General features: G+C 37.0%; 1 protein-coding gene across 7 annotated transcripts in view; it reads right to left on the bottom strand.

The window, feature by feature from the left end:
• The window catches only part of RIMBP2 (RIMS binding protein 2), a 94150-nt gene that overhangs the window by 32832 nt on the left and 35112 nt on the right, over nt 1-26206 (bottom strand). For 4 of the 7 annotated variants that reach the window (XR_010615619.1, XR_010615618.1, XM_065692663.1 and 1 more), the window contains exons 1-4: nt 19035-19116; nt 13731-13835; nt 10071-10121; nt 4053-4257 (exon numbers count right to left, since the gene is read on the bottom strand). Coding sequence is in view for 5 of the 7 variants with exons in the window: in XM_065692663.1 (XP_065548735.1) it covers nt 4053-4257; nt 10071-10121; nt 13731-13832 (358 nt within the window). In the remaining 2 variants the exon portion in view is untranslated. Of the gene's footprint in view, nt 1-4052; nt 4258-9169; nt 9244-10070; nt 10122-13730; nt 13836-19034; nt 19158-23650; nt 23741-26206 lie in introns of those variants that run through there. The other 3 variants (XM_065692668.1, XM_065692667.1, XM_065692666.1) reach the window with 2 other exon arrangements.

Genomic DNA, 26206 nt, shown 5'->3' with positions numbered 1-26206 from the left:
TTCTGTTTGCTGTTAATGTGCTTGCCATATCAGCCCATCAGTGCCAAACCTATAAATAGCTGGTCCAACTGTGATTATTCATTCAAAAGAAACTGCTGTTTGGTCTCATACCTCCTGGATTTTTCAGGCTTTATTATTAAATTAGTTTCACTATATACAAAATGTGGAGAAAGATTTTTGGACAACATAGCCCTTGCTTTGCATACAAACAGGATAACAACCAGGATAGAAACATGCATTATCAGGAACCCCAGAAATATCAAGATGCTGGAAGCTATTCAACTCCCTTCTTTTTTTCCATTTGTTAAACAGGGTATGTAAAATTTACCTTGAGTCCTTAACACACAGGACAGCAAACTGTGCGCGAGTTGTAATTGCCTCATATGACTGTACACCTCTATGGCTCCAGACGGTGCTAATAACTAAATACAACCTACGCAGATACCTCACTGCCCAGCAGAGTAAGACTATACCCATATCCCTCAATGTATGTCTAAATACAGCTTCTGCCTCAGAAATAGCTATGCAAAATGGATCTGTCTTCCTAAGTGGGCTTACTGCTGCCTTCAGAGCCTTCTGTTTCTCTATTCATTTGGCTACTTGCAATGTAACATCTCCCTGCTTCAATAAAACCTGTACTGGGTGCCACCAACTCCTGTCTCTATTATGAAAAAGTGCATGACATAACAGGAGCTGATCCTCTAAGGCTCTTTCCCATGCTGTGGGGCTGCTTTTATCTGGGACCACAACTGGAGATATTTCTTAAAGCAGCTTAAAAATTAATGCAGTTTCAATGAATTATAATATCTCCAATATATATTGGAAAGAACAGATTTTTGGGCAAGCCATATCATAAACCAGTAGCAGTTAGTTCCTGCGTATTCTGGACAGGAGACTTTAAAAAAAGGTCAGAAGATGCCTAAATAATACATGAAAATTCATGCTGATTCTATGTATGTAGAGTCATAGTTCGATTAAAAAAAACAACATAACATCATCGAGCAATGCCTTCGCAAGAAGAGAAACGGATCCATTGTGCATGAAGCACATTCCTCCTGAAACCTCCTGAATCTTGGTAATCTCCCGATTGTCTGGTTTGGGGATCATGAACACATGAGTACAGACAAAAATGCTACATTTAAAATCTGGCCTAACTTTACCTCCAGAATAAGAAACAATTTCAAACTGGATTCTCTTGTTCATCCTAGACAATTTCACTGCTGTCCCTGGGCTTGAACAACAGAATGTGGAAGAATCAGACCTATTAAAACTCACTGGAAACTAAGGGGAAAAAAAAAAAAAAGGCCCCTTTCCTTTTATATTTGCACTCTGGAAAAAAAAAAAAAAAGAGTTAAAAATGAAAAATTCACAAGGTCAGTTCCTAAGAACACACAGCAGCTTCTAGGAAGGTCTCTTATTTTTTCCTCTAAATACTACAGAAGAAACTCACGAAGCCAAGGGGATTTTGTCTACAAAGTCCCATAAAAACCATATACCCTCAAAATGGCCTTTATTTTCCCATGACTGCCAAGTATCTGTTAAGGAAGTCTGAAGACTATGCTTTTATGGAAAGAGGCAACGAAGAGCACCAGCCTTAATTTAAATGTCCCAACACAAGTAGCTCTGGCCATACTTGTAGTAAAATTAGTACAACCTCCATTTTATTTATTGGAACTGCTGATTCATTATGGACTACCCAAATTATCTAGAAATGCCATTTAAGCCTTTTATCTGACGAATAATAGATCTTAAAGTTTCTGTATCTGATTGTGACACTATTATATGTATAGAGTGAACTTTTTAGATTCTAATCTATTCTGGCTAGGTTTATTTCATTTCCTGATACATTCAAACATCACCCATTAGGGCAAAGCATCTGGTCATAAACTGATCTTGTTTCCCTCATTTGCTTTGCTTTGAAAGCTGTCCTTGTGTTCCCTCTTGTGCTCTTTCTTCCTCACACAAAATAAAAATAACTACACTTCTGGTTTGAAGAACTTGCTGTAGCATTACCATCATTAGTGTCAAACAGTTGATTTCAGTAATTAGAAATCCTCCACAATGGCTCAAACATTACTGTTATCAGTGCGTTCATCCTGAGAATGAATACTGTCCTAGGATTTCTGATGTTTATACACAAGTGCTGCAGTCCCTGAACAATAAGTCATATAAAAATCAGTAGGTTATTAAGAAAAGGTTTATAGAGCAAGGCCTTCAAATGCCGTCAGTACAGACTTAGCTGTGTTTTCTGTGTTTTTATTCAAGGATTTCTTGGAAGATGACTGTCTCTTAAGCTTTGAAGGCTTTTTTCAAAGCTGTTTCCATTAGCATTTCAAGAATAAAAGTAAGTTAATTTGGAGAGTTGTCCTGAGGACCTCAGAAAGTTTACTTGATTTTTACTTGAGGACTGGGGCCTATGTATATCAATTCCAGATCTCAATCCAGATTTAGGCTATCCAGAGATATAGACTGACCTTCACTAGCTGCCTAAAGGATATCTCAATACCTAATTACCTTTCCTTTAAAATTAATTGTTGCTTTGAAAATCCCGCCCTTGGAGACATGAGCAGCTAATCCCGTTTATATTAAATTTCTAGAAATTCTTACAGCTATCAGGTAATGCCTTCTGAATTCTCTATTTAGCTCACTTTAATATCCACTTATGTAAGACTTGCAGCTCCAGATACGCCTCTAAACAAGTATGCAGCACAGTGGGCAAGACCGCAAACAGCTCAAATTTTGTGTTCAAAAACCCAAGGCATACAATGTACAAAGTTACTGAAGTGAAATGAAAGAAGGATGTCACCTTGGTTCCTTTTGACTTGATTTCACATTGAGTTTAGCACCCTTCACTGAAAATAACTGCTCATCTGTAATGATAGGGAAATGATTTGTGATTTCTAGGCACTATGCCTCAATTTTTTTCTCGAAGCTTAGGAAGTTGAAATAAATAAAAGTCAAGACTACTTCATTTTTCCAGTTCCTCTTCGTACTTATTTTAAAACAACCTGGGGGGAATTTGTAAGTAATGGAAATTACCTGACAAGTGTTCCTTTGTGGAACGGGTAGTTACACAGTCATTCTACCATGGGTGATACTGAGCTGGTGAGCATACTCCTCAGCCTTGATAACAACCCAGTTATAATGTACAATCTAACATGATTTGCGTGCGAGTTTCAAGTACCTTCAGGTAACCTCTTGCTTTCATCTTTGCAATTTTCTTATGAATAATGAATGGTAAACGAAGTCATGTACTTAGGAGAAGAAGTTGCCTCTGGCAACAGGATATGACCTGACAGAAATTTACGTGGAAAAACACATACTGTATTGAAGTTACTGGGCACTATATGTGAAAGACCAACAAAATAGGTGTAATTTAGTAAGCAACTGTAGAAATTATCCCTATTCAGTTCTATTAAAATATATCCCATGAAGCCCCTTTCCAACCAAAATCACTCTGTGACAGTACCTGTGTTTTTGCAGTCAGTGTTTGCTTGCATTGAATGTTTTCCTAATGTTCTACTTCCAAGTTTGTATGGGGAAATGCCTTTTCTGTTGAACAAATGCAACTTAACCAAATACATTTCCATGTTTGTCAAAATATTCCATGCAGTTTTTCCATTTTGTATCCAGGTCTATTTACAAGTTTCTTTTATGTAATAGCTAATTTACAGGGTGTAGTACTTTCTTTTCTCATGAACTGCTACTTCAGTAAAATAGCAGATCCAACCGCCTCCCTGAAACAGTGAAGGTCAGTCTTTATTCTTCCAGGAGAAGCAGATATTTACATAAAGAACACAACATTTTAACTCTAAACACGTTTCTTGTCACTACACTCAACAAGAGAGAATTCTACTCACAGCAGTGCCTGAATAAACCTGGAACAACCTCAGTAAAGGCTTAAAAGATACTCTGAAATTTAAAAAAGTCATAAAACAGGAACAAAGCAAATTCTGTCCTCCATTTGTACAAGCAAACTCTATTTACATCGAGTTACACCTTAAAACGCACAGGGTACAACAGATAACTACAGATAAAATGCTGGTCCTTACCTTTGCCTATAGAAGTGGCTATTCCATTCATTAACTGGGACAGAGATTTACCGGGAGAACCAGAGATATCTGAGGATGCCACCGAGTTACTGCTCAGGAGATCAATCTTCCCTGCTTGCTGTCGGAACTTCTCCAGCTCTCTGGATAAGAGGTTAAACTGCTCGCTCTGCATCCGGCATTTCTCCTCTAGCTCTCGGACCTTGGCCTGCACAAGCAAGACACCATACAGACATTTGACTGAGCTCAGAGTGAGCTGTGGCTGCATCAGATTTTCCTACAGTACCAGGAAGCCAGGACAGGAAAACTATTTGGGATACACAGGCCTACAATCACATTTTTCTGCCCCTAAATTCTCACCCATGTTTAGAACAGAACCTTTTAGTAGCCCTGTATTATTGCAGTAAGTATTCCTTTAATCCCCAGTTTCCAAAAGGAAATTTCCTCATTGTATTTTTGGCAGTGCTAGAACAAAATCACTGCCAAGAACACCTGCAAACAGATCCTGCAGCTTTGTGACTTCTACATGCATCTGAATGTCACTTTTGTGCACTCTTCCGACTTTTCCTAAACCTCAGATGTATTTCTGAGGTTTGCCAATCCTCTGCTATTGAGCTGAAGACTCCTGAGTTGCTAGATTAACATTTATGTACTAAAACCCAACAACAACAAAAAAAGGCCCACAGTGGTTCATGCAGAATGTGGGCCTAGCTACTGGCTGAATTCCCTTGCAAAAATAATGCTCCTCTCTATAGATGCCAAACCACACAGAAGTAATCCAGACACCAGCCAAGAGGAGAATGTGTGTAAGCTTGTGAGAAGTACCAAAATGTCATTGTTGGCAAACATTTTTATTTTGAGGCATCAGCCTTCAACAAAACAGAACTTCAAAGATAAACTTGTGTGCTGACTTGGGAAATCTGCCTACATACAGTTTATGAATTCCTGATGCGAAAAAAAATGGATGAACTGATGGAAAGATTCCCTGGCTGAAAGAAATGCCAAAGGGCATGGGAATTTATGACTTTACAGCTTTTACTCAAAACATACATAAGGGGAGTGAAAACATGAAATCCAAATCTGCACATTCATTGTACCAGCTAAATTAAAGATACAATGATTTTTTCAATAGAATGCATTTAAATTTCAATCTGCATTTATAAACAGCCTGCATATCTATTTGCATACACTATCAGATACTTCCAAAGAGAAAACCCACAAATCTACAGTGCCCAGAGAGCAAGGAAAGAGCATAATAACATGTGTTGAAAATACTGAAGAACCAGCAAAGCTCCTGAGAAGCTCAGTTGTGAGGTCTGATTTTCACATAGGGGCAAACAGTTGTTCTGTACTCTGAAAATGTGTCAGAGCAAAAGTACCATTTTAGACCTAGAGAGCACTCATGGTCTTATGTGCTGCCACCCAAACAAGCAAAAGTAGCTCAACAGAGACAGTAATAAGCTCCTTACGTAAAAAGCTAATAAATTATATCCTAATCTGATGCTTTATGATGAACAAACATGACTTCCCTTCATTAAAACCCCCTTTATAGTATATGCCTAGTTAAACAACTGAACTAACAAAGGAAGTCTGGATACCAATTGGATTCATTTAATTGTACTAAACGTCTTTTTCTTGAAAGAAAAATGCTCTCAGTTCATAGAAAAAGGCCTGCACATACTACATATCAAGAAAACAACATATATTACATACCACTATAAAAAGATCTTAGCACAGCTAAAGACAAACAAAACACTTATAGTCTCCAGAAGAACACAAATATCTAAATTTCCTACTACAGCAGGTGGTACTGTTTGTTCCTTTCTTTTGTAACAAATATTTTTTTAAAGCTACAGTGAATTTTGAGAAGATAATTTCTTCATATTCATGAAACACAAATTAATTTAGTTCTGCCAAAGAAGTATCCAGGGTATCTACCTGCCTCATTATGAAACAGAAAACAATATGGTTACAGAGACCTTGTGGGAGTTTTACACAAACATTAAATGCTTTGATTTTTGGTGGGTTTTTTGTCTTTCATCTTTTCACTGTGGTTTTGAGCAACCAAAATATAAGCCTTTGCTACTTGTTAATTTGCTGCATGAATAATTCATCTATGTACAATTTTAAAAGAACATTAAACAAACAAAGTAGTAAACTGATGTGGGTTTTTAGATCCCCTCTTTCCAATGGGAAGCTTAAGGATGAGGTATTCAACTCACTAAGAATATATACTGACCTTTCCACATGCAGTTTTGGAAACTCTAGCATAAAATAAAAAATAAAAGCATCACAATCCAGACCTGAACAAGATGCTAAGGCTGCCTTAAAAAAAATTTTGGGAAAAAAAAATTAATGTATTATTATTATTATTATTATTATGTATTAATTTAAAACTTCTTTGCATTTCATATGCGACTATACGTTTGACTTTTCTTTTAAGCATCTACAAACTTCAAGTTGTTCTTTCATGACAGTACAAAGCCTGGATGAAAAATGCCTTCACTACCTTTTTTATCAAGGTTGTGATTTCAACGTGAGTACAAAGCTGTTACTATGTAAAGAACAAATTGTCCTAAGATCCACAACAGTGCTGGTGGGAGGCATCCCATCCCCATCTTTGTTTTTTCAGTTGAGGCAGGTTTATTGTTAGCCAGCCAGACTCACCTCCCTGTGGAAAATCTATGTGTTGGATGTCACTGCAGAGCAAGGCATGTGCTTATGCTCTTAGAAGAATTTTTATTCTATATCATGCTATAGCCTATCCTAACAACATAAAAGTGCCAGGTCTACCAGATCTCACTAAACCTGGATCTGCCTATAGCAGTGGCTGTATGAAAAGAAATCCTCTACTCCAGACCACACTTGAATGTATGCCACCTAGGACTTGCCAAGTTTCTCATACAATACATAGTGCTATTTCTAAAATGTAAACAGCTTCTTAAATGGAAAATGAAGCAGACTTCATCCATTACAAAAAATACTGTTCACACAAGACATGAAAATGAGCAACTTTCCAGGTGGACAGCTTGAATTCAGACTAGTAATTAGCTCACATATTCTGCTATGGAGATATCATTTCATGGTTTAACTGTTTACACAGCAGCAATGGCTTTCAATAGATGGCTCAATAACTCAAGGTGAAAATATCACATAAAAGTATCTCTGTATTAACAAAGAAACAATCTGAATTCAGACAAAATCCACACAGTCAGAAAGGCACCATCTTGAATAAGCTACCAAACCATTCCTACTGGGCATGCTCATCAGAAATCAGCTGTCAAAACCAGCTTCTGGGTTTTCATTAGGTCATGCCAGATTTGAAAATCAGTTTCTTGTAGAAAAAAACTTCTGATGTAAGTGATTTGGTATGAGGCCAGTAAATGCCAAGCATGCTTGCGTAACAATGGTTCTAGCACGCATCCCATGCAAGGTTAGGCAGGACTATCATACTCATTTTAAAGGTCAAAGTGCAGGATTCATGACAGGGAAAGGAAAATTTATGCCCTAAAATACCTGCATGCTGTCCAAGGTGTTCTGGATGAAGTGCAAAGCAATAAATTCCAAACAGGACACAGTAAACAAAGAGATGTGAAATAAAGAAATAAAAACAGTTTTGAACGCTTTTTTTACATTTCAAAGCAAAATACATTAGAACAGTTAACACGCATCAAACCATGCATTAACACAAACCACGCTACAGAACATTCCAGAAATCAATACCACTGCTGATCTTACATTGCAAAAGGCACATTAAATAAAACGCTGAAAATTAATAGGCTCATGGCAACAAAAAGCAAAAGCTTTGGAAACAATGGGGTTATGCAAATCAGAAGTCACAGACAAATCAGCTAAATGGAAATTCTGATTAGCTTGAGGCGGGTAAGCAACCATTTGCCTGCTTTGTTTCTACTTCTCTTTTCCTGCATCACATACTTTCCACCAGGCATTAAATAATAATTTTATATTATAACCTTAAAGGAAAGACAAACTTAATATACATGGATGATAATGAAAGCCAATGAGTAAAACATGTTCTGTGGGAATAATAACTTTCACAGATACAAATAAACTTATTTTTTAAGACGATCAGTGCATCACAAAAAACACCTTCCATTGATGCACGACCAGTAAGAGCTCACACAAAGGTAAAAAGAAATCACCTTCTGCTTAGAACAGATTTCTAACTAAAATATTGACAATGTACTTGCTATAATCTATAATATCCCATGTTCTTTATGATATGTATGTTACGTTAAGACCAAATAACCATTCAGTGCCTTTTCTTTTCCTCAGGCAGAAAAACTGGTTTACTTGTGCATCTGTATTTTCTGACACTTGACCTTATCCTTCAAAAAATGTGATTGAAAATTAAGGAGTCTGTTCTTCAATCTGAAAAACTAGGGAGGAATTGTTTAATTTAAGAATCTTCTTACAGGAGTTCTAATTTCTGCTACACATTGTTGTAATTTGTCCTATCTTGCACAAAACTGTAGGTCAGCCTGCATTTCTGAACAGAAGCAGCAAAGGGAATAAAAAGTTCTGCCAGCACCAGTCAGATATTTGAGTGTATTAATTTATTTCAATTTGAACTTTTGTGGTTTCCTGCGTAATTTAACCATAACTGTATGTATCCGTTCTAAAGGTTTCATTATTGTAAGAGTCTCAGGTTAAAACCACTAAAAACATCACTCCAACCTAGAACAAAGAGGTTTTGCACATCTTTCCTTATTCAAACTAAAACTGACAGAAAATCTAATAGGTTTTGAATATGAGTAAGAATTAGCTCCTATTCTCCATGTCACTTCTATACAAGACACACGCAGTTCTATATCTTTAGGCAAAGACTAAATCAAAGACTACACTGGAGATTTTTAGGAATAAGGAGTTGAAGGAAGGCTTGAAAAGCTACTATTGAATTTAGAGCCAATATCCTGTGCCAAGGTCATAAGTGCTATGAGCAATTACTAATGAAACACTTTTTTTTAATTTATCTTTATGAAGGATGTTGCCTTTATGGGTGATGTCAGTGTGTGCAGGTAGTTAGTGCCTTAAAAGTTAGTAAATCAGGTATCTGAACCATCTCTCAAAATTTTATTTATTTAACAGCGTTTACTTACTAAATCCAAAAGTCACTGGCAAATTCTACAAAAATCTTGCAGCATAGCTGGGAAACGCTAAGAAAGGCCACTGCTGGCGATAAACAGCAATAGGATTAGAGGCAATGAACATGGGTAGCATCCAGAGAAAAATGCTGACAGGATACAAGAATAATATTTTTCATAATGAAAGCGCTCAAAGACTCAAAGAGGCTGCCAGTGTGGGTTGTCATATCTCCATTCCCAGAGATATTTAAAAATGGACTGGGCAAAGCCTTGAGCAGCCTGCAGTGATTTTGAAGAGGGCCCTTCTTTGCACAGGGAGGTCCCTTCCAAACAGAATCATCCGATGATTCTAACTAAAAATTTGAATGTGTATCTGGCACCTGTGATTTTCAAATGCCCAGTTCAGGCTGCCTAGAAAATCCAGTTTTCCATTAAGAAGAATGAAGTGTTCTCTGTCTACTACACCCTTTGAAGGTTTTTCAATGTCCAAATTCTTTTATTAGGTTTTAAATTTTGGCTCTTTAGCATGTTGCTTTAGGCTTACTACACAGTATTTAATTAGGAACGTTAGGTAACTTATTGGTATTTGCAGCTATATTTCCAGTCCAGATAATAATAATTCCAACAATTAATCACTTCCTTTTTATATACCTGACAGTATTTTACAAAAAACAGTACCAACATTTCTATTCTATACAAGGAAAAAGTGAGGTACACACATCACTTCCAACAGCTCAGCTTAGTACACTCCTATCTGAATTATAATCTTTAAAGGATGCAATTACATTAGAAGAGAAAAAATAATAAAGTATATGCCTACATATTACTTGAACTTTCAAAGTGATGATACTGTACAGTAATCACATACAGAGTGGAACCTCCACAAGCAAAGGTAACACAAAGGGTATCTTCTTACCTCTAGCAATTGAACTGCTCCTTCATGTTCCTTCTTAGCTTCAACCTGAGCCTTGATTTTATAAAAACAGAAAACGTAAAGGAAAAAAGGAAACAGAGAGAGAAAAAAAAAGTCAGTTAGTCATACCACATGTAGTATGCTCTAACCACAGAAAGCAGCATACTGTATACTCAAATCCCAAGCCAATTACAATTTTGAAGGGGTGGCTCTGCCAATATTACTACAGAGATTTGGTTCCAAGCCACTGAAATAACTGCTTATTTTTAGGAGACTCAATCTCAGCAAATGTGAGCAGCACTGGTATTTTGTGGGACAAAGACAAGCATGCTCAACACACTGTGAGACAAGAACACATCAGAAGGATCTCTGAAACCCTTTACATTAAAACTGAAAAATAAGCTTGTTATTCTACATTGCAGGAGGTGCAGACACCTACAACACCAGCTAGGAGAAAGCAACACAAAACCTAAGCTCATTCTTTACATGTAGCAACAGTATTATCGTCTAAATAAATAGTTCACAGAACACTTCAAGGCAACCACAAGAAAGCTTGTCTGTAAACAGGTGTGCAACATTACAGTCTATTCAACTGAGACAAAAAAGAAAAGAAGGAATTGCAGAAAAGTTTATGTTATGCTAAGAAATTCAGCTATAAATTTTTGGTAGGGAAAAGTCTAAACCTTTGTGTTATGCTTACTTTATTTCCATTTAAGTTTTCACTATCTTCTTTACTGAAGCCTGTCCAAGGTAAGCAAAATGTTTTATTAACCATTTTTTAAGGCTGATGCCTATGATTGATGCCTCTGATTGATGCCATTTTTCAGGCTGATGCAGTATGATGCACTAACTTTGCCTCTTTGCTCCTTTATTAGTGTAACCCAAAGACCACAATCTGCACATTCCTCAAAGGCAAGTCTTAAAACTCTCCAATTTTGCAAAAGTCAACACCCTACAGACTTTCTAATTTAATGGGCCAGAAATTCCCACAATGGACACTGACACAGCTATGTTAACTTCGTTTTCATCATCTGTGAGGGTTACCCTACTCTGTTACTGGTTTCAGTGGAAGCTGGGTGAAGCCATAAAGTCACAACTGAAAACATACACGCAAGCTATACTTCACTGTCATGCACAGTAATAAATCCTCCTTCAGACCTGCATGCAGAGTCATATTTCTTCCTATACCATAATAAGTCTTATTGATAGCACCTGATAAATATTGGCTCCACGAGCATTACCAAACATATGATGACAGGTGACATAAAGCCTTGTGTTGTCCATCATTACAAGTTTAATAAAATCTACCCAGAATATGAGTTCTTGATAAAGGATTATAAAACCTGCATCAATAGCTATCTCTCTTTTACATCGAACTGTCTTGTATTAAGGCTTTCTTAGAGAAAAAGACCGTCTGATTCCCCATCAACACAAAACCTTGATGAACAATATTATATTTTTCCTTTTAGGCTGGAAATCTGATCAGTGTGTACACATATTAAAAAACACAGTGGATTTTTATTTAGAATATCAAAATGTATCATCAAATGCATCAGACTCCACCAGCAACTTCCTTTGTTTTGAAGTGCACATTTCTGTGTTTCATCAGGAACTTTACAAGAGCAACAAGATAGATACACTGTGAAATGTCACCTGTTACTGCCTGGGGAGTCTCTACTTTTAATTTTATGGTACTTTTTAAAGTAATTAGGTGACTTCAATAAAAAAAGGAAGAAGGAATTTAACACACATGTACTTGGTACAATGTTAGGTCATCTCTGGATGAAATGTGAGTCAGCAATTCCTGTTTAATGATGGAAAGCTTTATAGTTACTTAGGTAGTAACACATTTACTTAAATTATTTTTCTGTCAATATACATTGCACTGCAATGTTGGAAAGGAGGTGTGTTGGATACCCCCAGCCTACAGAAGGACAAATTAATCTGTGCTTATTTCCACTACCATACCTAGAGAGTCACGGGAGCTTGCATAACTCTCTACAAGGTAGAACTGTGCACAGCATAGGTATCCTCCCAAAATCTTCCTGTGTTTTGAATATTTTCCCTCTTCTACCCATACAATGTACTGATCTGGTCTTCATTCTTATCCTGTAGCATTAATAATAACAGTACAGAAGCAACTAAGCATCTTAAGAATGTTATGATGGGAAAGAATCTGAGCTTGGAAGGTCTGAAAATCAAATCAAAAAAGGCCTTTTTCTTGTTGAGTGGTATCTAGATTGAATATCACAAGTGGATTTTGTCAAGAGATGTGATGGTTGGAATGTTCATTTATGTTGTCACAGATCCTTATCGTGAAAGGCAATTAGAATTAAAAAAGACAATAGCAACTTAATCTCATTCAGAATTAGATGTTTCAGGGCAGAAACGAATGCCTGTGCAAAGTCCAAGGAAAAATATTTCAGGCTAATGAATGAAACCAGTGGGAAGGATGAATTACTTCTTAAATGCTGCTAAGTAATGTATAGACAAATTGTTATGGCAGATTTTAGTATAGGAATTCTAATCTAAAATTCTAGTAAAACTTAGTGGTAAATGATTATTAGATAGTAATTTTTAACATCAATAGTCTCATACTCCATGCTACTTCAGGTCCACTGAACAAGAATTTAATCACTGGCTACAGATGCTGAGCTAGTCACATTGAGTAAAATACCACATACAATAAAACCTTGTTTGTGTTTGAAGCCTGTCTTGCTACAGCTTAATAAAAAATGACTGGAGAAAACGGTATTACAGAGATTAGTTTCCTGTTGCCAATCTGTAACAAAAAGACTCATGTAATGTGGATTTATTAGGAGGTCACAAAATTTTGCAAGAAGAAAAGCTGCACCTTTCTTTGCTTTGAAATATGCCTAAATAGATTAATTGCAAAAGGCCAAAAGAAAATTAACTGAAGATCTCATTTGGCCAAGTGAAGTTTTCTATTTCAAGGAAACTATTTTAGATGCATCTTTTTATTCTGCTGAGAATGTATCTCCATGCCAATTCTCAACCAAATTATCATTAGCGTTATTATTTGTGTTTTCATCTAGTCAAGCAACTGGAAAAATCAACAGTAGTATTGAGACAATTGCAGCTTTTCCAACTACGATGCGCAAGTACCTTGACAAGGACTTGACCTGAATCTAATTTAGTGGAGATAGATAAGAGCTGCAACTGTCTGGAACAGAAAACCGAAGAAATCCTAACAAAACATTATTATGTCAGTGAGAATGATTAATTGTTCCAGCCAACTGACAAGAAAATGGTGGATTCCCCTACTTTGATTATCACGGAATTAAGACTGGATTCCTTCCTTCCTGACATTTAAAGAATGAACAAATATTCCTGAGCCCAGTATAGAGGGAAGCAATGGAAATACAGGGGAAATAGATGTATCTGTATCAATTTTCTCCCTACTGAGGACTTACATATATTGGTCAGGTTAATGTTTGCTGGCATTAACATTTATAAACCAATTAGTACAGCCATGTAAACCCAACAGCAAACATCCACTTGTTGCAAGTGCATCAGCAATCATGCAGGAACCAGTCTGGTGGCTGCAGTTTAAATTCTTTCAAACCAAGAGATCTGTTCCATGACCTGTGCTCTTGTCACTGCAATTCACTTTTCCACCTGACTTTCTCTTTCTTCATTTACCTTCTGCAGGAGTTCAATTTCCTGCTGTTTGGCGTTGAGAACAGCCAAGGCTTGCTCATGCTCCAACTCCAGCTGTTGCCGCCGCTCAGCAGCCTCTCGCATATGCTGTTTCAAAGGAAGAAGAAAAACTATCAGGAGTCTTTAACACATTCTACCTGCAGTCAAACATGCTGCCATTCCCAGGCATGCAGATGTTCTTCTCAACATTAAAGATCTCTGGTATCACTGGTAGGCAAGAGGGAAACTGGATGGGATTTTAATATGGTCAGTACTTAGAGGCACATTGCCAATGCTAAACTCGGGCATTCTGACAACAATCTCTGTTAGGACATAAGACTGTCATTGCCAGTGATATGGCCTCTGTGATGCACAAGTGAACAGTATCCACTTTATTCATCAGGCACACATTTATATATGGCATTTTGCTGAAAAATTAAAGATTGGGAATAAAAATAGCATGACAATTCCCTAAATGCCTCTTTATCTATGATATGCTTTTGTGATTTGTTTTGCAAATTATGACCCACAGAAATAGTTTACCTTTGCTAATCTCTATTATTTATAGCAAATTAAAGCAAAACTAACAGAGGTCAATTTGAACAGAAGTGACTATACAGTACTCAAAAACAACTTTCAAAGTACAGTTGCTGCTAATGATTCAAAGCAATATGATAAAGGTTCTTGGGAAGAGCAGAAACTGAACAATGTCAAGATACCCTTGCAGATAGAAATCTTTTTCATTACAAGTTAATATTATTCTCCCAATATCATTATAACTTTCAAACACCCTGTTCATAAATGGGAGTTAAGAAAGATCTCTATAGATTCTGATCTCTCTGATGAAACTGGTACTAAAGATTTTTATTTTCCATGTAACGTATTTTTCCCATAATACTCACAGAGCAGAGGCACAATATCTTATCTGCAGCACCTTGAGTTATTTCACAGAAACCTATTAGGAATCAGCACTTGGAAATAGAAACACGCGGCTAAAATTGACAAGAAGAGCCCAAAATACCTAATTGTGTATGGGAGAAAATTTTATCAAGCATATTGCTAACCTTTAATGAGCTGTTATTCTCTGCTACATGTTACTCATAACAAAAAGGGACAGCACAGCAGGGCTGACTTCTCTCAATCTGGGCATGTTTGCAAAGGAAGCAGAAATGTCTCCAATACTCCACTTGGCCTCTGCTTGGGATGTATTTATTTTTATTTGATGTATTAATTAGAAACAACAAAAAAAAAATCTAGGATCTTTCCAATTTATCAGTTTTCACTCACAGCTAAGGCTTATTTTCCAGGAGTGTTGTGAGGATTCAGTGTCTTGACTGTCAGCATTTCTGAAGTATGCACATAGTAGAAAAGTTAGATGGATCTGTTAATGGGTAGAATCTATTCTCCGTATTTAACAATGACCAAAAATAATGGTTCTGATTCTCACATCATCTGAATGAACATAACCTATTTTTGCTAACCAGTATTATGATTTATATTTACTGAGCTCAGCAGCTTCCATCAAGTTTTATGTAAAACTTGACACTGATGGAGCATCAGCACATTTCTTATATTCAAGAAATGGTGAGGCAATCAAGTCATTCTTACACCTTTAATTATTAGTAAGAAACCAAAGGTCTCACTTCATTCTCTGAAGATTTAGTACCAGATTTGGTACAGCATTATTTGAGACTGTTAAGTTCTTACTACTTTTACAAAAGCTACTATTTCTAGTCCTTTGGAGACATTGATAAATAATTTATAGATTCACTGTGTGGTCATGGTATTAAATTCAGCTTTTAATTTCTCTGTTTACTAAAATATGTATTTAATGATCTACAGTTCACAGATGTTAAGGTCAAAAGAAACCATTTGGTCATCTATGTTAACCTAAAAGTACCTCTCTGTCATTTTTAGTATTATCATGATCTACTTACTATTTAAAGCAGCAAGGATCTCTTCACCCCAGCATCTGTCCCTCCCCTGGCACAGCAATTAAATCTCCCCCAAACCAGAAGCAGTTCCTCCCCTCCTGTTCTGCTCACAAATTGGTTCTGTCTGCAAATCTGTTTTGCACTTCTTATCTGCACATCAGCCGCTGTCATTTCTTCCTCCAAGCCTGAGGGGAACAGGTTAGGGAAGTAGAGAAGGACTTCAGGGATCACTGGAAGACCAGCAGGGAGAAAGATCTGAGCTGCTGAATTTCTTCTGCATCTTCCTTCAGGACTGACTTTTACAGTGATAACATTGCCATGGTTTTTGAAGGTCGCTACAATCCATTTGTCCTTGCTATCACTGTCCTTAATGTGAAGCAGGTTAGAACTTTTTAGACATGTATATTTGCACTTCCCTTTTTGCACCCTTTCTAGAGGTCCTAATAATGTTACTCTAACATCAGAAAGCAAATCCACATCTGAAATAGCTTCTCTCAAACTATAGAGCTTGATGGTTGTGCAGTATAAGCTGTTTCTGAAATAACAATTCAGGGACTTCCTCAAACAGTTGTTTTTCCAAGCTTCCGCATTTGACAATGAATAGTCCATCCTAGTTCCAACCATTTCAGTTGCCTACAGCTGCAAGCAAAACAAAGGAACCCGTCCTTTCCTACAGCAGGGACTCACACAGTTCTAAAATGTGCAACTGGTTAGTGCTAGAACAAACTCAAATGGCTTTCATGTACTAAAGTCCTAAAGTCTTGTTTATGAGACAGAACTCATACATGATGCTGAATGGGGAGCAAATTTAATTCCCACCCAAGCAGTCTTACAAAAGGACTTTTCATCTGCGCTTGCAGATGGGTGTGCGCCATTACAGTGGAATGAATGGGAAAAGCTGGCTGAACACATCAGAAAATCAGAACTGTTCTATGCGAGAGGCACTGTGAAGATTCTCAGAAGTTAGCTAGTTCAGCAGTTCTTTATCTTCCCTTTTCTGCTGTGCTGATACCTCCTGAATTTCTCAAAAGAGAAACTGAATTCCTCTTCTGACAGGGAAACAAGGCTAAATATTTCTCAAAACTTTCCAATGATTGGAAAGCTGTAAACCATTTTTTCAAACTACTTATTTCCTGAGCATATGAGGACACATGTGAAATATACAATTAACTGCATCTGCTTGGGCATAGTTTAGTGCTAAAAAGGTTTCAAAACTATTCAAGACTTCAAATTCTGCCAGCTCAGAAGGGTTCTGCTCAAGGGATAGAACTACTGAACATGAAAAGCCAGGATTCCTATATCCACCAGACAGGTCTGGGGTTATTTTTTTCAGTGAAGGAAAACTTTTAAAGGAGTTGTTAATCAGAACAGTAAGAATTATGAGATATACAGGATTTTTCTCTCACTAATATTAGAAGTATTATTGCAGTAGTAGTTAAGGAAAATCAGTCAAATAACCAGATTCAGCTCTTCTACAGAAGAAATTTGGGAAAATCATTACGTAAAATGCCAGTAGATAACCTAATTAAAAAGCGGAACTGTTTGGTATGGCCAAAGAGGAAAGTATGTTCTTTAATCTGTTTTAAGAAAACAGAACAGAATCCATTATTAGAGGAGTTTCAAGTGTTCAAAGCCATACAAGCCTCACAAAATCAGCATCTGAACAGGGTTTTATTGCTCATGAAAGTGTTTTTTTTTAGCATCATAGGAGTCCAGACAATAATAATTTGTATTTTAATTTGATGAAATGAGAATTAATGCCAATTTACTTAGAGCAAAATCTAATCCTCAGCTGTTTTATGAGCCATGAATTCACAGTTCATTTCTCTTCTATGACTTTTTTCCTCATATATTTCTACTACAAGCTCTCTGAAGTGAATTTCTATAGCTATCAAGCTGGAATCCCACAGTCATCATAGAGGGAGCACAGACAAGCCAGACCTGTTGGCACAGCTTCTAGGTGTTGATCCTGCTTTATAGGTACTAGCACATGGCTCACAGTAAAAGAGCAAATTAGTGATAAAGGTCTGTGGAACTGCCAGGTTTGTATTCCAGAGAAGAAAAGGAAGGAAATAACTTCCTACTTATTCCTGGGAAAAGTTGTATTAGTGTAAAGACAGATAGCAGTGCATCACTCTTCAGTTTAATTTGGCAGTTTCATTTTTCCTTTCCCAGTAGATGTGTTTCTTATTTTTATTATAATTCTAGATTTTTTCCATCAGTACCACCTATTGACTGGTAAATAGGACACTGATAATTCACTGCACAACAATACATAGAACAGGAAACTGCCCTCGGCATTGCCTAAATAGGTTATTTCAACAGCTTATGCTTCTAGAAGCTGCTATAGTAAGCTGGTTCAACAGAGCAGTCAGTTTACCTCCGATAACCCCACAGTCTTTTGGAGGCTCAGAAAGAGGGATGTGACTTGTAACCACCTTTAATTTCCACCTGTGGCTGGAAAACCTCCTCCTCACCTCCTAAACAACATCAAATAACCCTTGAGAGAGGGTTTCAACAACATCCTAGCAATGCAACAAGCCAAAACCTCACCTCTCCTTAAAATTCAGATAAGTATCCATTTGCATAACTACAGTCATCTCCAAATGCTCAGATCTATTCTGATGCAGCCAACAGTGAGTCTGATGCCAAGTCAAAATCATTAACAAATCCAACTTTAAATAAGTGATTGCACTTGTGACAAGCACTGACTGAAGCCACTTAGCATTATGAAAACACTCTGCAAAGAAAAGCCTTGCTCACAATTTAAGATCTCGGACCTGTTATTTGCGCTTCCATCTCCTACTCCCAGGGCATTCATCCCTCCTTTGCTAGTCACTTCAGTGGTTTGAAAAAGGAAAATTTTGGGCTTGAGAAGATGAAAAATAAGCAGCTCTTTGGCAGTTTGTCAGAAAAGTTTCAGCACCAGATCAATCTTACATGCTAAATGGACAGAAAACATCCTTCATTTTTCTAAATGGTCTGAATTACAGACAAGTGTAAGAATTCTCACTGTAGTCCTCACCAGTGCAGTTCACTCACTCATGCAAACAGCTGTAATTGATGGCTTCTTTGTTGTGGGTTTTGGTTTTTGTTTGGGGTTTTGTTTTTTAATAATAGTTGATTAATGCTCTTCAAGACATGTTTTAGTGGCAGCTTTCCACATCACAGCTTCCATATTTTCTACAACTAAGAAAACCTGGGAACTGGGGCTCATTCAAACTAGTTTGTGTTTCTACCACATCACAGATCCTTCTATCAAGGTTTGGCTTACCAAGCTACTGACTTCCATCTTATTTTATCAATGAACATCAGCACTATTAATAAAGTAATAGAGGTACTGGATTGTTGGGTTTTATGGCATTATACATACCTTTAGGACCTGCTCTAAGTTCTCCAGCTTGGCTTGGAGCTGGTGTTTTCCCTTTACAGCCAAATCTCGTTCTTTGGTCACTCTGAGAAGGGTTTCTCTAAGATGGTCATAGTCTGATTTTACCTAGAAAAAATAGAATGTAATCATTGTCCAAATTGCTAATTAATGAAAGGAAAACTGTATCTGTCACAAACACTTCTGCATGTAAAAATGGGAAAAGCAGAAAAAGTTCAAAGCATGAAAGATGGAATGAAATGTTCATTGAGGAAATTGTGTGCATCTCATATACACGCATACAGGAAACATCTTCTTTCAACAAGGACTACAATCTGGCAGCCAAACTGTAGTTATGCAAATTTAAATAAGTATCAAAATAAATGACAATCAACTCCTAATTTCTCTGGATTTCAGAGGAATCAGAAACGGGTATACTATATAGACACAGAAATCTAATGTAAATATAGAAATATAACTCACCTTTATTCTTTAGTGTAAATTGACTTAAGTACCTTGGTGCTAGCTTAACCATTTCAATATGACTAAGTCTTTCGATAAGAGGATTTTGTGAATCAGTGATAGTGACTACTTCATAAACACACATAGAAAATAAGAAAATAAAATATTAAACTATTTTATCCTGCCATGGAAAAGTTCTTTCTTTAAATCAGATCAGCTGAAAATTTGATTTCTTATCTCTGACCATCTTACGACTTTATGTCATGTACTGATGTGTAACAATAGGATTGTCATAGCTTGTATCATATCAGAAGCTGCAATTTTTACATTAAGACTGCAAACCCACCAGCAATAAACATCTAGATATATCAAATACATAATGTTGACATACTATTTCCACTTCACTGCCACATTGATAGAAGGTAAGAAAGCAAAAGAAAGATCTGTATTATTTTTGGCGAACAGTGTTCCAAGAAGAATCTGTTTTCCTTTGTTAACTGCAACACAGCGCAGAAGCACGAACAATGCTGGCAGGTTTATGGACTAAAGAAAGGCAAAGCAGTACCAAGTACTGGGATACAGCACAGTGTTTCATCTGGGTGCAGCTCATGTTTCCTTCTCACTTTAGTAAAGGAAGCGACAAGTTCTTTTTTTTGTTTTCCCAATTTAATTACTGTAATTCCTTAGGAGTTTTAAAGAACAAGTGGCATTAAGCCATCTCTGACATGGAGATTTCCTGAACCTTTTCTAAAGGAATGGTTTGGAAACTGATTCAAGCTTTCTATTTGCCTTCTGGCCTCAGTTTGTTAACTCGCAAATTTTGCTATAGACCAAACAATCTAAACGGTTGCAGCCAGCCCTGGTATTCGTCTTTGCAAGAGGGCTCTTTAGGGTGCAGTGGACTAGAAAAAAGAAACAGGAAAATGGAACAAATCATGTTTTCCACAAGAACTGATGCAATTATTGTCAACCTCATGATTTTATTTTTTTTTTCTGTGCACAGATTTCTCTTTTCCTCCCCCCTCTTTTCTTTATAACTAAGGAAACTATTAAACATTGGATTTTCAGAATCTATTAACTTCCTGCATCCTTTGGATTGCATTTCATTGCTCAGATCAGTCAATGTATATTGTTGAAGAATAATGGAGTGGAAAAAAAGGAAGCAATGAAGCATCACTGTCAACAACACAATTTTGTTATTGTCTGTGATTCTCAGTTTATTTAGTGAGGGTGAATGAAGTACAATATTTTGAACAAGTTTCAAGAAAAGGTTATTTTCCTCAGGCTTTAGTTTTCCCTGTCTCTAAAACAGTTGACACCAACTTCCTACCTTTGTAAAGAATTCACTGAAACTTACTAGTCATCACAACCTGAGTAATTTTGGGGAGCTACTGAGCATGGTGCCTTTCTGCTATATGTTTTTCCCAGGAACACTGATAACTTTAAATATTCCTACAGGGCATTCTTACCAATACTTTCTGCTTTGAAGATTGTATACCACATAGAATGTGGTGACAGACACATTTATATAACCCATAAGGCAGCATAAAACTTGATGAGTCTATCATTTGCTCTTTTTTTTTTTTAGATAACATTTGTTCTTCAATGTGAATTTAATGCTCTCCTCAAGCAGGCTGTTTAAGAACATATGGGTTATACATGAACTTGAATTACACAGAGAACACATTAAAATATCAATGCTCCTAGTGGCAAAAACAGTTGACCTAAATAAAGTGCCATCATAAACAGTTTTAATTTCATGGCAGAAACAGAGAACACTTTGATCTCTGATGTTTCTCTGTTCAATGCACCAATCAATTTAGTTTTCATCCCATACCTTCACACTTGCTAAATGTGCCCTCAATTTAAGTCAGTTATGACCGCCAGAATGCTGCTAGAGCATCTTCCACTTGCTGAACACTTGAACAGAAACTACTTACTGAACACCAGCTCACCAAAGCAAACCAGCAGTTTGTTTCACTGGTGAAAAGCTCCACCAGCCTTATAACCCACCATATGCCTCGACTCTAGACATTAAAAGACCTGCCAATTTCTCAAACAACTGAACATGACTGACAAAACTACCATGAAAATGGTATGATTTCAAGTTTTGTGGAAATAAATTCTGAATGTATAACACCTATTCTCTTTTTACATAAAAGCACTACCCCATATACATTCAGATGAACATGAGAATAGGAGCCTAGTGTCACAGCACTCCTAAGAGGCCACAAAATCTTTTCACATGTCCTGGACTCCCAGAATGCAACTTTATTTCTCTTATGGAGAGTACCAAAACTAAATCATGTAAGCTATTTAAATTTCAGCTTCATTTTGTGGTTTTAAGGTAGCTAGCTTCTTCTCCTTTCTAGAGTCACATTTCAGCCAGTACCTTGTGCACAAATGAGCAGCAGTTTTATCTGTGCTGCATAACAGAATGCATAAATACTCCTCCAGCCCCATTTGATTGGATGCAGTTGGCCTGTTTTTCAGGACAGCTCTCAAGGGTGAACAAGAATAAGTTATTTTAGGCAGGTTTTCCCCTTCAGGGCTGAGCCCTAACTGTCAGTATTCTGCTCCAGCCTCCATCCAAAGTTGTACAGTTTCCCAATTTGTGATTAGTAATAATCTAAGCTGCACAACCTATCCTTGAGCTCACTGTTTGTGGTAAAAACAAAACAAAACCAAAGAGAAAACCCTGAGTAATTCCCTCTGAAAATCTCTTATATGCAAGAAGGAAAACATAAGGTCTGTTAGCAATCAGACCACACAGCAAGGATGGCATGTAGTTAACGTTGCTAGAAGTGAGAGGCTACGCTTGCAGCAAGTCTCCAATTCTGCTGAGGCTGGGATATTAAATTAGTAGCACAGGCATCCAGAACTGTAGCCTTGTGCCTTTCACAGTATTGAATAGATCTGAAGACACAAACATCCATAGTATGACAAATGACAAATTCTAACACTGTAATAGCAAACGGTAGTTTTATTATTTAGTGGCTAATGTGTCAAAGGTTGATATTTTACCTTCATAGCTTAAATTCATTTTACTGGATTTTTCAAGGTACCTCAAGCACTTCACTGCTGTAGGAGCCAAGCACTACCTAAAATAAAGCATTATTAACCATGTAGTTCTTCCCTTTCTAATAGCAAGGGGGCTAACATTTTTTGTGTAACCAACATACTGAGCCTTCACTGCATTAATGCTGCATGCTATTTCTGTGTCAGCTAGAAAATAAAACTGGCTAAGTAAGACTTCATATGCCTTGTGAAGAGTGAAGGCAATGTGTAAATAACAAAGAGGAAAAACAGAGAAATTCTAGACAGATGAATAAAATTAAGTGATGCTATTATACGTGTCTTCCTCCTATCATAGAGTCTTTTTATGTAAAACCTCAGCAACAGGGAATTTCGGATCTGCTTCGATACCAGGTACTACGCACAAAATGCAGCGTACATCCACAGCCACCTCTGAATTTTTGTCATTTGCATTGTCTCAGGGACTCATCAGAGCTCTTCTGGTTTGGAAATTCAGCAGTGGGCTACTCTGTGACACTCGCACGTCAGAGATATGAAAAGGTACAGCTACCACTGTTTTGCAAGCTTTGAGGATGGGTTTTCATCAGAGCCTATGTAAGTTACAGCTCTTCTGATATGAATGAGGTTGCTGAGCAACTCACTTAAGCCCTGTAGAAATCCCAGAGTGAAGTTTTATTTTTAGCTAAATGTAGCCCTGTAAAGTGGCTGGTTCATAACGTTTTTTCCAGTGAATGCATATGTGGTGAGGTAAGGCACATCAGCCTCTCCTTCCATGCTGGTCACCACGCAGTATTTGCCATAGATAACAATCACACTCTAGTCAGAAAGATATTTCTTGTCCCATAAAAGGTACAAACAAGAACTGAAGAAAAAATGCTTACTCTTAAAATAGCTTTTATATCAGGACCTGGAATAACTGAGACTATGCCATGTGCCATGCTACAGGGGAAATAACAACTACTAAATAGAGCTTAGGACATTTGGTGCTGGACGAGATTTTCAGCATTATATTGTGAAATATTAAAATGCAAAGAAAAAACACAGTGAAACAATCCACTTTTATCCACTCTGCAGTCTGATTTCTGTAAAAAATGAAGGTATGAGATCTGTGCTCATGATGTTACCTGGTCATATTGCAGTGCTTTGTGGGACACACTTGCATACTGAAGGCTCAGGCGATTCTTTTCTTGCCCAGCATCCTTCAGTTCATTTTCCTAAAACACAAGTAAAGAGTGTTACAGACCATTCATCTCCATTACAGCACATCCTATTAAGTGCTTAAGGAAGCAATGTTTTTGCATTATTTGGTATTAACAAACTATTAAGAGTAATATCAGGCACAGAGCCAAAAGGCACTGAAGGTGCAGAAAGCACAGAAGCAGCAGATTAGCTTGCAATTACAGTTGGCTCTCTCATAAAACCATTTTTTCAGTAGATGATCTGATTAAAGATGTGCAAGCAAAGAGAGACGACCTGAGTTCACAGGCCTGGTGTAAATAAAAACAATAATAAAAAAGATCTCATTTTGGATGTAATGAAGAGCTCAGATCTGGCTGTCTCACAGCTGGGACAAGAGAGGGACTTGGCTTCCAGAAAAATGTCATGCTATCAAACTTAGGTCTTCAGAAGGCATTCTGAGGTCAAAAGACCACAGCTGCAATGTATAATCATGCACACATTTTTATGCACACCTATTTCACTTTATTTGTAATATATACTATATGAATATATACACATTCTAACACAAATATTTTTAGAATCTGGGTAAACCATCTGTGTACGACACTGGCAGCACTATAAGAAGGAAAAAAGGACAAGTAAATAAAACTCAAAAATACAGTCAAAGGTCAAATTAGACATGTAGAAATGCTTTGTCAGGTCACACAAACCAAAATACATGCAGCTCAGGAGAAAACTGCATAATCCTTTAATATATCTGACAATTTGTGTTTCACAGAAGCTGACAAAGGTAGTTGTCTGTGCTTCAATCTTCAATTCAATTCCTTATGAAAGTTGCAATCAGTCATGCTGGGCAATCTGTAATCTTTCCATCTTACAGTGTGCACTAGACATTCTCTTCTGAAAACACTGGTTATATTTGCCAAAAACTATACTAAGATTGGTGACACTGGGCCCACTTCCGATTGATTTAGATTTCCAATATTGCACCATTAAAACCTACACTATCAGCAGATTTCTCTGCTAATTCTGCTGAGGTGTAAAGAAAAACTGTTCACATGTTTTATCACAATTTCTCTTTAAAATTCTCAATATAAAAAAACCCCAACAAGTTGCCAATTCTTGATTTACCAATATAAGCCCTAAAAAAAATATGTAAACATTCAGATATTTAAATGGTTTTCATACTGCTTGAACCAAAAATGTGCTGTATCAAGCATACCTTTCTTAAATCCCTGCACACACGATTCATGTTTTAAATAGAACACTAGTGTCTTCAATTAACAGAAGTTGTTAAACTGTCTACCTAAATTGCTTCCTAAGCTTCATTACTTGAGCATCAGAACCAGTGAAGCAGACAGATTGCTGCCTACTGGTTACATGACTAACATCTAAGAAGGCAGGACATCCAAATCTGTTTGAAATCAACCACTGGTTTCAAAATTATAAGGTCAGCTAAACAAATAGCATGATCATATGAATAGTTTCTGTCTACAGAAAATGAGATTAAAATGTTTCATAAAACATTTCACACAGAAAACAGCAGTCTGAATACCAGCACTTTTAACATATGAATTAATTCCACATAAGAGCCTGCAATGCCCACACCTGGAACACCAGTCTTATAGTTAAATATGAACACAAAGGATAGCAAAAATCAGTTTGGTTTAAATAATGACATGTTACAGCACCACCATAGTACAGTATCAGAACATCTCATCATCTTGAGGAAGCTGTTCTCTTGACTACACGTCAAGTGTCCCTGCACTGAACTAAACTAAGAGGACAAACTGCAGCACGTTCACAGTCTCCTGATTGCGGATGTACCTGGCACATATGGAGCTCAGCAATTATAATTTCTCAACTCTGTTAAAGCTGTTATTCAGGGTGCAATTAAAATAGCAGTCAGGCTTGAGAGATGCTAGACAGTCCTGAGGGCCAAAATAAGAAGAATTTCTTAGCTCCCACTGCATTTGCAAAGGTGTGAGTTAAATCAGTAAATATTTTTATAATAGTAACAAACCGCATGGAACAGTTCCTTGGATATGCAAATAAATCATTGTGTCCTATTAATTGCTGAAAGTCACTTGTAAAGCGTTGTGTGTCTATTCTGCATCTTACAAGGTGAAAACAAGCTACATTATCTGCTCTGAAACCTTTACATCTGCAGGCTCTTGTCAAGCCAGATTTGACACTGACTTTAATGAATCCATTTCCACTTGTTACAAATCAATACTACTCAGCTGACTTTAATGAGGAACAAGTGACAACGAGTTACCAGGTTTTAATAATGTTATTAAAAGGAACTCAACCAGAAATGGGGTGGTGGGAAGGGAAAGGAGAGGAGAGGAGGAGTAATTGATGGCAATCTAGGCCAGCATCTTTCATACCCTTCTTCAATTCTCCATAATGAAAAACTGTTTATGAAAGCTGGCACAGCAACTGGGCTGGATTTTAGTCCTACCTAAAGAAAATACATTTTATCATGTTATTTGCAAGGA

This window comes from Lathamus discolor, chromosome 12 (genome assembly GCF_037157495.1).
Source record: "Lathamus discolor isolate bLatDis1 chromosome 12, bLatDis1.hap1, whole genome shotgun sequence".
NCBI classification, from domain to species: Eukaryota; Metazoa; Chordata; class Aves; order Psittaciformes; family Psittacidae; genus Lathamus; species Lathamus discolor.
The sequence above is the reverse complement of the archived record's forward strand: the minus strand, read 5'-3'. Positions and strand labels throughout refer to the sequence as shown.